We start from the raw sequence: 16,233 nt of genomic DNA on the forward strand, positions 1-16,233 counted from the left end.
AGTTGATTCGAATCCCATCTTCCGTACTCCATTCTCTTCTTTGGTGGTCAATACGAGCCAGTCTGACTGTTGGAGTCCCCTTCAGGGTACGGCCTCCTACGATAACCCTCGGTACCGACGCATCTCTTCTGGGATGGGGAGCAATATGCTCCAGCCTATATACCCAAGGCACATGGAATCTTCGAGAATCCACGAATCATATCAACTTCCTGGAGCTATTGGCAGTATTCAAAGCCCTGCATTCTTTCGAGGACATTCTTCAACATCGGGTCATTCAAAACTTCGGACAATGTAGCTACCGTCTTCTATCTGAACAAGCAGGGGGGAACGAAGTCACCGACTCTGGCCAGACTTTCCATGAAAATTTGGGACTGGTGCATTTCGAGAGACATCACGCTGATGGCTGTTCATCTCGCTGGTGCAGACAATGTGCAGGCAGATCTTCTCAGCAGGCACATGTTCACCTCTCATGAATGGGAGCTAGATCCTCGCACACATGACCATCTTTTCCAGCGCTGGGGGTTTCCCGACGTGGACTTATTTGCCTCCCAAAAGAACAGGGTGTGCAATGCTTACTGCTCGAGAGTGGGAATCGGACATGCTTTCATGATTCCATGGAACAACATGATTTTTTATGCCTTCCCCCCAATCCCTCTTATGATGTGGGTTATAGCGAAAATAGTGCACGACCGAGCATCGGGGATACTAGTTGCCCCTTAGTGGCCACGCCAAGCTTGGTTTGCGACACTACTCGACATCTCTTATGGGGAATAACTTCATCTACCATCGCTTCCATACCTTATAACCCCACAGGACGGTATGCTTCGCCACTCAGACTTGCTCTCATTGAACCTAACAGCATGGCAAATCCGATGACTACCATTGTCCCCCCAGTACCGACGACAACTTCAGCTGAATCGAATCCAGTCATCAAACCCAATCACTCTGGCGCTTCCTCTTCCTCTTCCTTTGTTCATTCCGTACCATTGGATTCAAGACACGACCTGTCGAATTTGACAGCTTTTCACCCTGATATCCAACATATCATCAATTCTGCCTTAAAGTCGTCCACAAGGAAATCGTATGCGGCCAAATGGAAACGGTTTTCCACCTTTGCCGAGTCTCATTCGTTCTCTCCATTCATGTCATCTATACATCAAATCCTTCAGTTCCTATTAGAACTGCACCATTCTGGATTAAAGCTGTCGTCTGTTAAAGTATATACGGCAGCGATAGCCTACTATCGTGGCTTAGTTGACAGATCACCTCTCTTCTCAACCTATTGTCAAGAGATTTCTTAAGGGCCTATATAATCTTAACCCATCAACCAGACCGGTAATGCCTAGCTGGAGTCTTTCTGTCGTTCTACAAGCCCTTACGAAAGCCCCCTTTGAACCATTGGCAACAGTGGATTTGCGCCTGGTTTCATGGAAGACAGCATTTCTCGTGGCGGTCACTTCAGCCCGAAGGGCCAGTGAACTTTGCGCTCTCCGCATAGACCCTCCTTATTTGAACTTTCACAGGGAGAAGGTCGTTTTACGCCTCGACCCATCTTTTCTGCCTAAAGTGACTACACCTTTTCATATGGGGCAAGATATTGTGTTACCTGCCTTTTTTCTGTCACCGTCGACTCCACTAGAGTGTTCTTTGCATTCACTTGATGTTCGGCGTTGCTTAGCCTTTTACAGATCGAGGACTGAGTCTATTCGATGTTCAAATAGACTGTTCATTAAGTATTCCACTAGAGATCAGGGCGATCCAGTCACGCCACAGAGACTTTCCAAATGGATAGTCCACACTATAACCTTATCTTATCAACTGGCTAAGATCGATTTCCCTACGGTCCCTCGAGGCCATTCCACTAGGGCCGTTGCAACCGCATCTGCCTTTGCATCCGGGGTCTCACTTGATGATGTATGTCGAGCTGCCACTTGGGCGAACCCTTGCACCTTCGCCAGACATTACCATCTCGATGTTCGGGCTCGACGGGATTGCTCCTTTGGCAGAGCCGTTCTTTCGTCTGTTCTTCACTGAGGACACCTTCCCTCCTCCTTTATGGTAAGCTTGTTAATCTACCCATATGTGTGATGCACAGAGGCCACGATGAAGAAAAGCAGGTTGCTTACCTGTAACTGATGTTCTTCGAGTGGCCATCTGTGCAGTCACACAACCCACCCGCCGGCCCCACTCTGTGTCGGTGCATGGACACATCTATCAGTACCAAAAGTTCCCTTTTTTCTGGTACCAACCCTCTCTTTTCCCTAGCTCTAATTACAAATTTTTTCACGAGGGGGCGCACGTTCGGTCGTCAAAGACTGAACAAAATGGCGGACGCTCCGCTCTTTATAGGCCGCGGGGGGAGGGAGAGCGGAGCTGCCCGCCAGAAACCATTAGCTGGCAATCTTCCGGCCAAAGGCACTGTGTAGGCGCAGCACCCATATGTGTGACTGCACAGATGGCCACTTGAAGAACATCAGTTACAGGTAAGCAACCTGCTTTTTTTTAAAACTTACATGCATTAAGTTAAATACCCTTAAAATTTATTTAGCCAGTTGCCTAGGAATCTTCTTCAGTCTATGAGTAAGAGGAAACAATGCTTGAAAAATGAAGTGCATACACTGTGTCTTAGCTCTAGAAGAGACTGTTTATAGTTAACTAACAGGTGGCTGGTATTTTGTTCATGAATGAGGCACTTGTAAGCCTGTCTTGCTGTTGTGTGGCATTTGAATTTGGTTTGAAGCAGTAAATGTAAGTTGCCAGTTATATTTGTTCTGTTCAGCAATATATTGAAGTATGAATGGGATGGTATTGAGTCCAGGTTGCATATCAGTGGTTGTTTAAAAGTTCCTCTTGATTAGTTGCTGATGCTTCTGTACTAGAGATTATTTACCTCCTATAATGCTGACTCCTCTTGTCTACAATTTAAGTTGATCTCTGATGCCTGTTTTTGTTATTGTTTTGCCCAGTTATTTACCAGTGGAAAGCAGAACATCTCCAGATATGGAGTGCATACTTAAGCAATTGTTGCTGTATTCTGTGTGAAGCTCATTCTGTTTTAAGGAACAAGTCGTAATCTCTTTCTGTCTGCTACTTTCAGATAAGCGAGTTGACTGCACAGTTACAATGTCTGATAATGATTTGCTCGCTCTGATGACCGGCCAGATGAATCCACAGACAGTAAGTAAAACACAAAGAAAATACTCCTATCTATCTAGTTTAATTCTACAGTTGTATTTAACAATGAAAATAATTCCTATTTCCTTCCTCATAGTTACTTTGGACTAAATGTTAACTTAATTCTGGATACAGTTGAGTACCTGTTTGTTTCAAAATTGCTAAATATGGCAAATAGAAGCAATTTTCACTAATATGTTTATCAAAGTAGCTGGCCAAATTTTAAATGCAGAAAGAACTTTTCCTATTTGAAAGCCTTTTAATTGTGAGTTATAACATTGTTCATAGTGAAGAAACCACCATTTGGAATAACTGCATGATTTTTGAGATACATAAGGACTCTGGACAGTGGAGAAGCACCTTTTCATTATGTATCACATTTAGAATTTCTACATCATAGGCTACAAATGTATATGCATTTCTTATAACATTTGACTTTGCACATGTGTGTACACACATACATTAAAGGTTTCACATTTTAAATTAGTAAATGCTTATAATATCTTGTGTGGCAGTTTCAAATTGCTTGGTTTTGAACATAACCATTTGAAGAAGACAATCTTGGCATTTCCAGGCACACTTGTGAACATTTCTGTCTGAAACCCACTGGCCACTGCTGCCAGTCAGTGTTGACAGTACTGCACTAAATGGACAAAGGGACTGACTCAGAATGAGGTGGCAGCTTATGTTCTTACAGTTCACTCTGAAATAATAGAAGCATTAGCCAAAAGAATGTAGTTCAATGCCTTTTCTATTTCTTCTAGGCTTTCTTTCAAGGCAAATTGAAGATTTCTGGGAACATGGGCATGGCCATGAAGCTACAGAATCTACAGCTTCAACCAAGCAAAGCTAAACTTTGAACCAATTTGACTTCAGGATGTAATCAAGACTTTAAAAAATGAGTTCTTAAAAACTAGGCTGGAACTAGATGTTGGAAGTAGCATGATACAGGTTTTCTGAATAGGTGACCCTAGCTTTCCTGCAGACTGTTTAATGGCAATTTCAGCATTGCCTTCCATAAATTGTACTAAACTGTTGCAGAGCTGATAAAATATTAGCAGTTGATAGCCCTAAGGCAATGTATAATTCTTAAAACCAGCATGATGTATAATGACCCCTAATTTTAATCCAGCTGAAATTGTTTTTAACAATTCTATAAGAGTTCTGCTGTCATTCTTGTGAAATTTTAAAAATAGGAAAGGCAATGGGTATAGAGATATTACCTGTCTAGCCAAAATTCTTCCACAATTTCATTTTATCTTATTTTATCTCTCATAGTGGCCCAAGAAAATGTTGTTCTACATTGACTGAGGTCCAGAGAGCTATTTTAGCTAGCCCCAAGGACTTGGGCACACTTAATGAGATATTTTTCTTTGAAAAGCAGACCTGCCATATCATAAACAGCTTTTGAAAATGCATTTAATTTCAATAATAGTTTGCTGGGGTGGTGGGGCAATATTGGACAACAAAGCTACCACAGGTGAGCAGACACAATGTTTTTCTTTGAATTCTAGTCTTTGTCTAATAGAATTTGCTTCTTATTAAATTAACAGACTGGGGCATCTTTTATCATATGCAAATCAAGTTGTCTGTATGCATACAAAACGAATAACATACCATTAATTGTAGTGCTTTCCATCTGAACATACATTTATGAAATCAAAGGCTTTTTTAAACACTTGGTTTAATTATGATATACATCATTCTAGAAACTGGCAATTCTTTAATAAATTCCCATCTGAAATACCAATTTTAATTCTGTTTTGCATTCTGATTTGAAAGCTTTATAGTAAATATTGATTCTTCACCTGGTGTTTGTTTTTTTGGTCATAATTATAGAGTTCATCTAATTTTGGATAGCCTAGTAATATCAGATGGCCCTAGTATGTGCACACCACATATAGTATTATAAAAACTGTTGCTTTGTATTAAATGAAAGAAACAATGGTGTTTTGTAGACTAAGTAGACTTCACTTAAATTCATGGAGTTTTCTCCTTAAAACCAAAACTATAGTATAGGTCAGTGAAAAAGATTAATTTCTCCTTCTGTCTCCTTTAAACAACGGCCAAGGGGCAGAAGTCAAATGAGCTTCTTAAAAATTGTTCCACATGAAAGTGCCTTTTTACATTTTATGCTTTTAACAAAAGCATTTCCCTGCTGTAGCCTTTTGTTTTTATTTATTACATTTATATCCCACATTTTATTATACGGGATTTGGAAGAAGAAAAATAAACTGTACTTAGTAATAACCATATATTATACTAAATTAGAAACAAATGTTCATGAAAGTGCTGCTTAAATGGGATATATAAACACAATATTCTAGCAGAGAAACACATTTCCTTCTGTATTAGATAAAGAAGGCCATGGAACCATGGATCAGTTTAATAAACTTTTTGTTGTATACTTAGGAACAGGATACAAATTCCATACGTAGTGTGTCACTTAAGGAAATCACACATGCATAGAAATAGCCATATACCTTCTATTGCAAGAATAGGTCACTTGTGTCTTCCAGGTACTGTTAAAAACCGCATTACACATCATTGGCTTTTTTGGCTAGGGCTGGTGAAATTGCAGTCCAACATTTGAAGATCACAGGTTGCTTTCCACTGGCCAAAAGAAGCATAAAAGTAAAGACCAGGCCTCCACTTCCATGTATTTTAATAGAAACATGGATAGTTTTGACAAGTGCAGTTTTCTCTGCTGGTGCGTTTTGTATGTGATTTGGGCTAGCCTATGTGTAGAGCATAGTGTGAAGCTGCAATAAAACAGTGCTTTGGGATGCTGCAATAAAATTGTCTGGCCAGCTCTCAGTTTAGTTGTTGTTACTTAATAACACAATTAAGACCCAGGTAAGTAAAGATGGTGTTCTTAGACCAGCTGAAGTTAAACTGATAAGAGGTCTCTTTATAATTCTATATTCATTCTTTCAATTTTTTAAAAAATGAATAAATACGTGTTTCTTAGAACAGTGTTTCATTATATTGTTGGATGGAGAGAGAGACCACAAAAGAAAGGCAGGCGGGCAGGGGAAAAGGTAGCTAAGGGGGTGGGTGGGAATTTGTGGAGAGAGAAGAGTGGAGGGCTGGAGACACCAATAGGACAACGGAGAAAACTGGTACAGGGGAAGAACAGGTGGACAAGGGAGGAGGCTGTTGTGGTGAGTCCTGAAGGCTCTGAGTAGAGCAGACACTTTGATCAGAGACAGGAAAGGAAGATCCGGGGAGGGACTTGGGCAGCATTGCCAGGGCATAGCCCTGCTGCATGGCTGTGCAAAGCAGAAAATGCCAGAGGGAGGGGTTGGAGTGAACCAAGAGACATTTGGAACCCACTTGAATGGGCTTTTGGGTGGTGAAGGGTCTGGGGAGAAATGATGAGTGGGAAGGAAACCTGGAAAAAGCATAAACATGCCAAGTTGCAAAGCAAACTAATAGAAAAAGGCAGCCAAGTATGACAATGAACCAATAAGCAAAAACCGATCACATCACAATGCAGCAGAACAAGAGACACTATTTCTGCCACAGATGCCTAGGGTGCAGGCTGCCATGCAGTGAAGGTCTGAGGGGGAGGGAGAAGAACACAGGCAAAACTAATCCAGAGAAAGTAAATCGATTGTTGGATGTTCCCATGAAGAAACCTAACTGGCTTACTAGCCCAGAAGGCTTGCCGTGTTGTGTTATGTCTAAAAATGCAACCTCAATCAATCAATCCTTTATTTGGTCATTGACCAGCCAATAAATAAAACACAAAATGACAGTTAAAAATAAGAAATATACAATACTGATAAAGTTACAGTAATTAAAATAAGAAAGTAAAAGCATTCTGGTAGAATCCAACAATATTTAGGGTTAATTCTACCATGCACTGTAGAAACCACTGAACAATATTTGGCTGTAGTCAAGGAGATAAAATTGGATTGAACAGATAAAAGTAACTTAAGGTAAAAAGAATCAGAGTAACTGGGATATTTAGAAAGGAGTGGGGATAACAATTCCCAGTGAGCACCTGTATAGAGAGGGCAGTAAAGAATCACATGCTCTAGTGATTCAATTATTTCTCCCCCATATGGACACAGTCTCTGTTCAAGGGGTGTTTTTTTTAATATCGCCCTTTAGTAATAGCTGTTGGGAGGGCATTGAATCTGGCTAGAGATAAAGTCCTTCTAAATTTGGGGATAGTTAATGCTGCTGAGATATCTAGCTGGTTGGAAAAGATGCATGGGATGGTTCAGGAAGGTATTTCTGGATAAAACTGGATAATCTGTAGCTCTAGATCATGGGTCCTCAAACTACAGCCCGTGGGACGGATCCGGCCCGCCATGGCCATCCATCCAGCCCGTGCTGCCATTTGCTGCCCGGGCATGAGCTTCCTGCATGGGCGGGGAGGTGGTGGCTCGCTCACTCGGAGAAGGTCTCTGAGTGAGCAAGCTGCCGCCGCCACCTCCTGCCTCCCGTATACACGCGCTCGCCGCTGCCTTGCAGCACAGGCAGGTGGTGGCTTGCTCGCTTGGAGATGGTTTTGGACTCTATGGAACATCTCCAAGCGAGCAAGCCACCACCGCATGTGCCTGATGCCGCCTTGTGTGCACCCGATGCCGTGCACATGCCTGACGGCACCTCACCGGCCCGCACCCCCAGGCACCCCCACCTCATCGGCCCACAACAGTCACCGCAGCCTTTCAACTGGCCCCCTATTCAAAAAGTTTGAGGACCCCTCCTCTAGATCAATGGCCCTCTGTTTAAGTTCTGCTAACGCCCATTCATAGCCCATCAAGGAGATAGCTGGCCATGAATAACAGTATAATAGCAATTTGGCCTGTATTGCCTGGTTCCATGAACTCTGAAAGCTGTCAGTCATTATTAGAGGGACCAAGCCAGCTGGAAAAAAGAGGCGCTTGAGCCAGTAAGAAAAGATGTGAATCCAGGCCCAGGTTTCAATTTTAAGAAGGTTGGATTCATGTTGTAGGACCTTGTTTGGGATGCAGCATGGTGCTTGGAAGATAGTCCTCAGGAACTTAGACTGAACTCTTTCCAAGGGAAGAAAAGACCTGTAGGGTCCCAATTGGGCTCCAAACAGGAGCTGGGCTCAAATCTTAGCTGAGAAGACTTTAATTTCTGCGGGTATATATTATGCACCTTTGGAGAAATAAAAAGTTTGTAAGGCTGACACTGTTTTTTGTGCATTAAAATGACATAGTCGGCATGAGATTTGTGGTTACCCATAGCATGGAAAACAATCCCCAGATATTTGAAGGATTTGACTTGCTCAGTTAGATGGTTTTTAAGTCACCAAACATGCATCTTAGGGCATTTGGCAAAAACAAACGACTTTGGTTTTAGAGTAATTAATTTCTAAACCATCTTGCTGGCAATGCTCAGCTAATACATGGAGTACCTGTCTCAGGCCAATCTGCGTTTGAGAAAGTAGCACAGCGTCATCTGCATATAGAAGAGCAGAGATGTTTCTGTTTCCCAGTTTTGGCAGATGAAGGGAAGGGCTGTTGAGTTTGTCAATAAGAGAATCGATACATATATTGAAAAGCAGGGGCTAGTATACATCCTTGTCTCACTACGCTCTTAACTGGAATGTCTTCAGTGCAGTGTCCTTGGATATTGCAACATACCTTCATCCTAGAATTCTCATATAATTTATATATAAGCACAAGTAATCTTTTGTCAATTGAAGAAGAGTTCAGTTTCTCCCAAAGTTTGAGGGCAAAAGCACTTCTATGGTCAGTGAATGCTGTGTAGAGTGAAGAGGGCTCAAGAAGAATATTTCTCAACCAGTTGTTGAGACCATGTTGGTGCATGGTCAATGACCGAGCACCTTCTCTAAAACCTGCCTGCTCATCAGCCAAAATATCCACTATAACGCAGTCCTGAAGCTTGTAATACAGATGTCTAGCATAAAGTTTACTGACCATACTAAGGAGACCAATAGGGTGGTAAATGGCGGGTAGATCCCTCTGTCCTTTTTTGTAAATTGTAATCACCGAGGCTAACCCTAATCCTCAGGAACCTTAGTATGTTTGTCAATGTAGGTGAATAAGGAAGCCCGAACAGGTACCCTTCAATCTAAATTGTTTTGGATAACCTCCACTGAGATGAAATTGTACCAGGAGCTTTGTTTGGTTTCAGATGGCTAATCAGCTTTGTGATTTCAGTGCCTGATACAGGAGGCCAGGAGGGGAGCAGATAAACTTCATAATCTAGTTTCCTCTTTGGATAACCTCTATCTGTAAAGTTTGATCTTTACTGAATTATGTGGGCCTGTTTCAAATACTGTTTGTTTATTTAACTTCTATATTTTCCAACAGCCAAAGTTCTCTGGGCGGTTTGCAACAATCCATTAAAACCCAATCTTACAATACACCACAAAATGCATTAAGGGGGAAAAATTGCCATACAAAAAATTAAAACCACATTTTAAACAATAAATGAAGCAAGACAAAACTCAGTTGAACCTGATTAACCAATGAACAAAGCCCCAGCTGATTAAGGGGAGTGCAGTCCCATCTACAACAGGTTGAATTCCCGCCATCCAGTCAGAAGAACTACCTGGTAACAGCATCTAGGTCTTGTCTGGATTGAGCTTCAATTTGTTAGCCTTCATCCAATCCCTCATCACAGCCAGGCACTGCTTTAGCACATCTACAGCCTCACCTGTTGAAGATGAAATGGAGAAATAGGATGTGTGTCATCAGCAAAGTGATGGTACTGCACTAAAGTTCTGAATGTGCTCACTCAGTGGTTTCATGTAGATGTCAAATAGCATGTAGTCATTGTCTTGTCCTGCGTTCATTTCCACACAAAAATGATTAAATCATCCTTTAGCAACATTTGTTGCTGTTCTTGGATTCTCATGACTTTTGATAAAATGCTGTCTTGAGCAATCTCTGCCCAAATGGCTCTCTTTTTACAACATGTGATGGTTGTCATACTGACCCTTCCTGATACTTTGGTCCACATGTGATGGGGTGATCCAGGCTCTCACGGTTTCACTGCTGCTCTGTTTTTCCTTTGTTTAATATCCTATAAAAACTCCAGTTCCAAACCCAATTGGTTCCTCACCTTCCATTTGCTCTAGTGTTGGCTCCAGGTTTTTGAGGACCCTTTGGCAAGAAACCCTCAGTGCCCCCCTCCCTCAGTAAGTCTACCTTCTCACCACTGCTTTCACCAGCTGCTATCACTCCTCATCCTTGTTCTCATCTTTGCTACTACTTACCTGCCTGACAAGCAGATAGCCAGCAAGCAAGTAGGCCATAACTTTTACTCAGAGGAAGGTGGTATCTCCTATGTCTATATCCTCATCCATCGCAGCTTTATTTTCAACTTTCTAAGAGCTCTTCAGGGTGGAGAACCCATTTTGAGGATGGAGTTCCACCAGGATTGCTCCTGTAAAGCTCAAAATGAAAGCTGCATGTGCTCATATTATTGTTGTTATTGATTAACATTCTTTGATCATCTCTTTCAGTGAGGCTATGGCTGAGTCTGTGGTACAGAGTTGTCTTTTGCTGGCTTGAATGAGGAGCCCTGTTAACCTGGGAGACACCAGCCCCAACAGATTCTCACGCTTCTCCTTTTCACTACCACTGTTGTCTGGGGCAAAGGGAGAGAGGCAGTGAAGAAACAGATTGTTATAGTGAAGAGGAGACACAATTCCAGGGGTCTCCTATCAATAGACCTCACAGCCCTGCTTGGCTTTATTTATTCTTCTCCTACCTTCCAGCTGTCAGTTGTTTGCTTTTTTGCACATGGGTAAGTGAAAAATGGGACTTGTAGTATTTGTGGGAGTTGAGGGAAAAAACACCCCAAGATCCTACTAAATCTTCGCTTCTCTGTTTTGACTATGGCCTTCTCACCCTTCAAAATCTCAGTGCGCTCCTGGCCTTGAAACACACACAGACAGACACACACCCCTCTGATACCATCTTGTATGTGTGGTCCCAGGGTCATGGAGTGCAGGTCATAGATGCAGAGGGTGGGGAGTACAGAAGAAATCTTACAGCTGAGTCATTTTGTAGAAAGCAGCCAATTTGTTTAAAGCAAATATGCAATTCTCTCTTTGGCTTTGAAAATCATTCATGGTCCAAAGGTGGCCCCATTCCAGCTAAAGTAAGCCAAGGTTCCAAGATTGACGTGGTAGGGAGAGAAAACAATAGGACTTCAGACTGAACAGGCACTCGAGTGGATTTGGAAAGGAAGACTGGGAGAATGTCTGAGGCCTAGCAAGTACCCAAGAGGAGAGGTTGTCTGCATATTTCTAACAGGTACTGTACAGGCCATGGCAGGGATGTATGTCATAGCTTGGGGCAGCGGGCGGGGGGAGAATTAAACTATTACATGCTAGCAGAGTTATTGCTTCTCAAGTCTGATTTGTCTGCCTTTGGAAGCGCTGTCATGAAAGTAGTGAAGTATACAACATGGGGGGAATTTAGTTTTTCCCTGAAAAAGGAGAACATGGAGGTGATGGATGCCTTTGCTTGTTTTGAGGTGTTCTTCCAAATGAAACGAGAAATTCTCAACCTGCCTGAGCTATTTCACAACAAAAAGCTGTTGTGGGGCTAAGAAGTCGAAAGAAAGGGAATGCAGAGGTGGGAGAAATGGATGTTGTCTGTAGCTGTGTTAGTTTACTGCTGCAACACTAACAAAAAATACCTTAAAGATCAATGAATTGATTCCGACATAGCTTTTGTGGACAGTCTCCACCACACACACAAAGTGTTAACTTCAAACTGTCAGATTTATAGGCACATGTGGGTAGAGGGGCTAGGAATGCAAATGGTATGGTCTGAGGGAGCTGAAATACAGACAACAGAAAAATAAGTATCTTAATGTTTTGCATTTTAATTGTAACAACACAGCTGACATTCCCTGCAACACGTACACATGGATAAATTTGCCAAGTTGAGGTTAATACTTCATGCATCTGTTGAAGTTGAAAGTGCTCACAAAACTGAATGCCAGGTTTAGTTTGTTAGTCTTTATGGTGCTACAGGACTCCTATTTTATTTTCAAATTCAGGCAGCTTAGGAACCCTAGTGGAGGGGTGGGAGTGAGTTGTATTGGGCTGAGATGAAATCCAGATTTGCTGTTCAAAGACATTCAAGAGTCAGATCTGTCAGGGAAAATGCTTGAAGCATTACTCTCTGCTGTATTAGTTCACCTAACATAAATTGCTACTTTCTTTCATTATACCAACAGGTAGTGCTGATAAAAGTGACTGAAGGAGCCTAAGCCCCTGATTGTGTATCACAGCTATGAATTTCTCACTTCTCTCCTCACCCAGTGCCTCCCATTCTATTCACTTACATTTTCCTATATGGTGACTTTGGAAAATTCCTCTCTGCATAGAAAAGGACAGGAAATTCTCTTTGGGAGAGAGGGTTGCCTATTTCTTTCCCTCGCTCCCTCCCTCCCTCACTCCCTCCCTCCCCCTTTCCCTTTCTAGTACTGCTGATCACATCTGGAAAGGATCTGACTTGGGAAAGGGGGAAAGTGTTCCACGCTTCAAATGTGTAAGTGACATGGCATGAGCAAACGAAGCCTGTCGGGGGGCAAGAGAAACACTTTTATCTGGACACGTTCATTACTATCTGCTAAGCAAAGGTGAGTTTGTTTCAGCACTTTTACTGATGTGTAATAGCATAGCACTTGGAGGACAATGAACGGCTCCTTTGAATGTTACTGCAATAGTTTGAAAACTCACGATCTGCAGACACAAGTATGCATAACTGGCTAATGCTTCACAGAAAAGTTAGAGGATGTAATTCTATTCTACAGCAGAGAGCTGTAGGCACTGGAACTATTTACAATTCATACATGTATGTGGTGTATATCTGTGTGTGTTTGATATACCGTGCATGCCTAATTGCCTTTAGTCCCCTGGAGAAAGGTTTTTAGTATTTCCCGAAAGTTTCAGAAGCTTCTAGGTCTATCATAACCTCTTTCTCTGCTCTGCATCTCTTGGAAGAATGCAGAACTTGAGAGGCTGAGGTTGCTGTTCTGGACCCTGAAACAAAACCAGAATGCAGCCACTTTAAAAACATAAATCTTATATATAGTTCCAGCTGTAGTTGGTTAGACTGATGTCGCAGGATCTGAATGAAGCCTTTGCACAGACCTGAGAGGAGGCCATGGCAAGATGACAAGTTTTAGATAAGGCACTCGGTGCCTGAGTTGAGGGTGGTTGTTGTTTTAAACCCAACAAGAAGCATGTTATAGTTTTCTTTGAACAGAAAAAGAGATCAGAACAGCTTGCTTGGCTTTACTACCTTCTCTGCAAAAAGCAGCAGATGTTTCTTTATCCCAAGTGTCTCTCTGAGGTATTACAGCAACCAATGCAAGGGTGAAGGGAAGTTGTGAATCTTCCAAATTAGTGGACTGAATCAGGTGAAACTCTTCAGCACTCTCATACCCAGTAACCTCTGAATTTTTACACCATTCATTTGACTTATTACTCCAGTGAATTGCATCTATGATAAAAGGTGTTCCTGCTTTGCAGTGAATCTGTTATATCAGATCTACATCTGACATGTTCAGAAACACGTATTGCAACCCCTTCTGCCATTCAACTTGTTAAAACAAACAAAAGGGTAAGACATAGCATGTCAAGAGGATACTCAGTAGTGGGTGCTGCATTTCCAAGAAAGGAAGTCATTTAAGGTTGGATGATAGAAATTGGAATGTGGACAACAAACAGCTTCTAAGTCTGAAACTAAAACAAAACCCCGTACTGTTCTTTAGGGAAACTGAGTTATGTGGGGCATAGACTTAGAGATCAAAGACATAGTCTGCCATGTGCTTACTGTGTGATTTGGAGGTAAAAATTTTGTGGTTTTTTTTCTCTGTTCAAAAGTAAAAACATACAAAACAGGAACTTACAACCCAAGCATGAGTATTCACTTTGTGCATGAGACTTGATTCTTAGGAAATATGCCTGAGATTTTGGTCTAACACATCAGCTTTATAATTTGTCTGAACATTTTGCCTTCAAAAATGTGTTTGTCCCTCACCAGTATAGCACAGAGAAGCTCCTCTATGGTTCACATAGTCATTTTGTCAACATATACAAGTTAAAAATTGTGACCAACTCTAGTAATGGGAGTGGAGTTATTAAAAAGGTTTCAGGTAGCCAAATCTGATCTGAAATAATTGCTCTAGAATAATTGTTCCTGTTACCTAGCAAAGATGATGAACTCAGGGGTTTGTACACATGGTGGAGAATCTGTAGCCAGGGTGGGAAGATATAGTAGGTGGTAGGAATACAGTGCCTCAGTTACTGGGATGATTATGAATCTAATGATGATGTTGTCACTATATTATGGTGCCATTAGTGTGAATTGCAAATTACAGCATGTACTAAGGAATTTCTTGGACACCAACACTATCTGCCTTAGACAGTGCAAGCCAAAGATTCAAGTTGTAGTCCAACATTTGGAAGGCCACAATTTTTCTTTCCTCTGGTAGAAGAGAACAGGTTCCTGCTCCAAGATGCCTGCAATCTAAAATAGATCTCAAGGGAAATAATGGAGGAAAGATATGAGAGGAGGCAAAACAGGAAAGCCATTTATGTGGTTGGTTCCATTACATACGGTTAGCCATGGTTACAGACCTAATTTCAGGAAGGACTTGAGAACTTTTGGAAAACTACAAGGAGGCTAAGCTGAAGATGTGCAAATCTTCACTATACCAATGACTCCATAGCTGTGCCAATGACTTCATAGCTAGACCAAGCCATCCTACTGTACAGTGGATATTTAATGCCTAATAGCACATGAGGCTTACCCACTTCATTTTTCAAATTTCCATGTTACTTTGTGGTATTATAAATGTTGGTGCCAATCTTTTAAAAAGAACTGATAGTGATCCCCAACTCACTGTGATGTTTCCTTAGTTTCAGTGGAAATGTACCCAAAGTTCAGACCCCTGTTTCCTGTGCTGTGGCTGTTGGTATGGAGCTCCACCAGGATTCAATGTCAGAAGAATGAAGACAGCAATGAATTCCCAAACATGTCATCTGAACTATTTGATCTGGATCGCAATTCCTTGGCACCAGATTGTCCTAAAAAATGCACTTGCAACCCAGAGGGAATTGTGGATTGTGGAGGGTTTTCCCTGAAAGTGTTTCCCATAGATGTGCCAGAAATGACAAGCCACCTTTCCTTACAGGTAGAGAAAACTTAAGCAAGAGCTGCAAACTATTCATGGAATCAAGTTTCCTATTGCCTTAAAATATTTCTATAGGGCATGGATTGTCAAGACTGGATAACAGAAAGGCATAATTTGATGACTGATGGCCTCTTTGGGGCAGAATGGAGTGTGAGCTAAGATGCTTTTCACAGGTTGTACTATGCACATTGGAGATGAGCTATTTTCAGGCAGGATCAACTTTTGATAGGATAAAAATGGGTCAGAAAAGTGAACTGCATGGCTAGACCACTTATGCTTCAGGAATGCTCAGCCTTGCATATTACAGCAACCATTTCCTTGCTTTCAAGCTTAAGGAAGTTTCCAAAGCAGTTTGGCATGAGACATGGGTACTCCCAAGCTCTTGGGCACAACTAAAGTAGCCCTTTAGATCATGGCCCATATGATTTGCCTGGTGCTATGCTGGATTTACCATCTGCTGCACTGCAGGCAAAGGCCTGTGCAGCACAGCAGGAGCATCCTGCATATGCAAGACAGGTGGGGCAGAAGGACTGGACAATGCTACCCTGCAAGCCCATTTAAGAAAATAAGCAGTCCTGCCATTCAGATCTGGGTAAAGATTCCTGGGAGAGCCCTTTTTCCAAAGAGGTTTCACTTTAGCACCTCCAGATCTTCATCATGCTCTTCTCTTCTTCCAGAACAACCAGATAGAAGAAATCTTTCCAGAAGAGTTGGCACGTCTTTATAGGCTAGAAACCCTCAACTTACAAAACAACAGACTCACTTCCAAAGGTACAACAGAAAAATTCTGGAACTGATTCATATAGTAGAAGTAAATATTCTAGAAGTGTGGCACGTTTTCTGCAGTGGCCCCATGTCTCTGGCATCATTTGCCATCAGGAATTC

The 16,233-nt window shown here is 41.9% G+C and overlaps 2 protein-coding genes across 6 annotated transcripts in view; both read left to right on the forward strand.

Annotated features, from left to right (window-relative positions):
* SCP2 (sterol carrier protein 2) overlaps window positions 1-4,924 on the forward strand; it is a 45,214-nt gene extending 40,290 nt beyond the window's left edge. For all 4 annotated transcript variants that reach the window (XM_044430159.1, XM_044430157.1, XM_044430160.1 and 1 more), the window contains 2 exons: window positions 3,098-3,177; window positions 3,939-4,924. In XM_044430159.1, coding sequence (XP_044286094.1) covers window positions 3,098-3,151 — 54 coding nt within the window. In that variant the 3' untranslated portion in view covers window positions 3,152-3,177; window positions 3,939-4,924. The remainder of the gene's footprint in view (window positions 1-3,097; window positions 3,178-3,938) is intronic.
* A 7,715-nt stretch (window positions 4,925-12,639) lies between these two features.
* The window catches only part of PODN (podocan), a 30,106-nt gene continuing 26,512 nt past the window's right edge, over window positions 12,640-16,233 (forward strand). For both annotated transcript variants that reach the window (XM_044430475.1, XM_044430476.1), the window contains exons 1-3: window positions 12,640-12,786; window positions 15,074-15,348; window positions 16,026-16,119. In XM_044430475.1, coding sequence (XP_044286410.1) covers window positions 15,085-15,348; window positions 16,026-16,119 — 358 coding nt within the window. In that variant the 5' untranslated portion in view covers window positions 12,640-12,786; window positions 15,074-15,084. The remainder of the gene's footprint in view (window positions 12,787-15,073; window positions 15,349-16,025; window positions 16,120-16,233) is intronic.

The sequence above is a fragment of the Varanus komodoensis genome, unplaced genomic scaffold (genome assembly GCF_004798865.1).
Source record: "Varanus komodoensis strain SLA01 unplaced genomic scaffold, ASM479886v1 scaffold20_1, whole genome shotgun sequence".
Classification (NCBI taxonomy): Eukaryota; Metazoa; Chordata; class Lepidosauria; order Squamata; family Varanidae; genus Varanus; species Varanus komodoensis.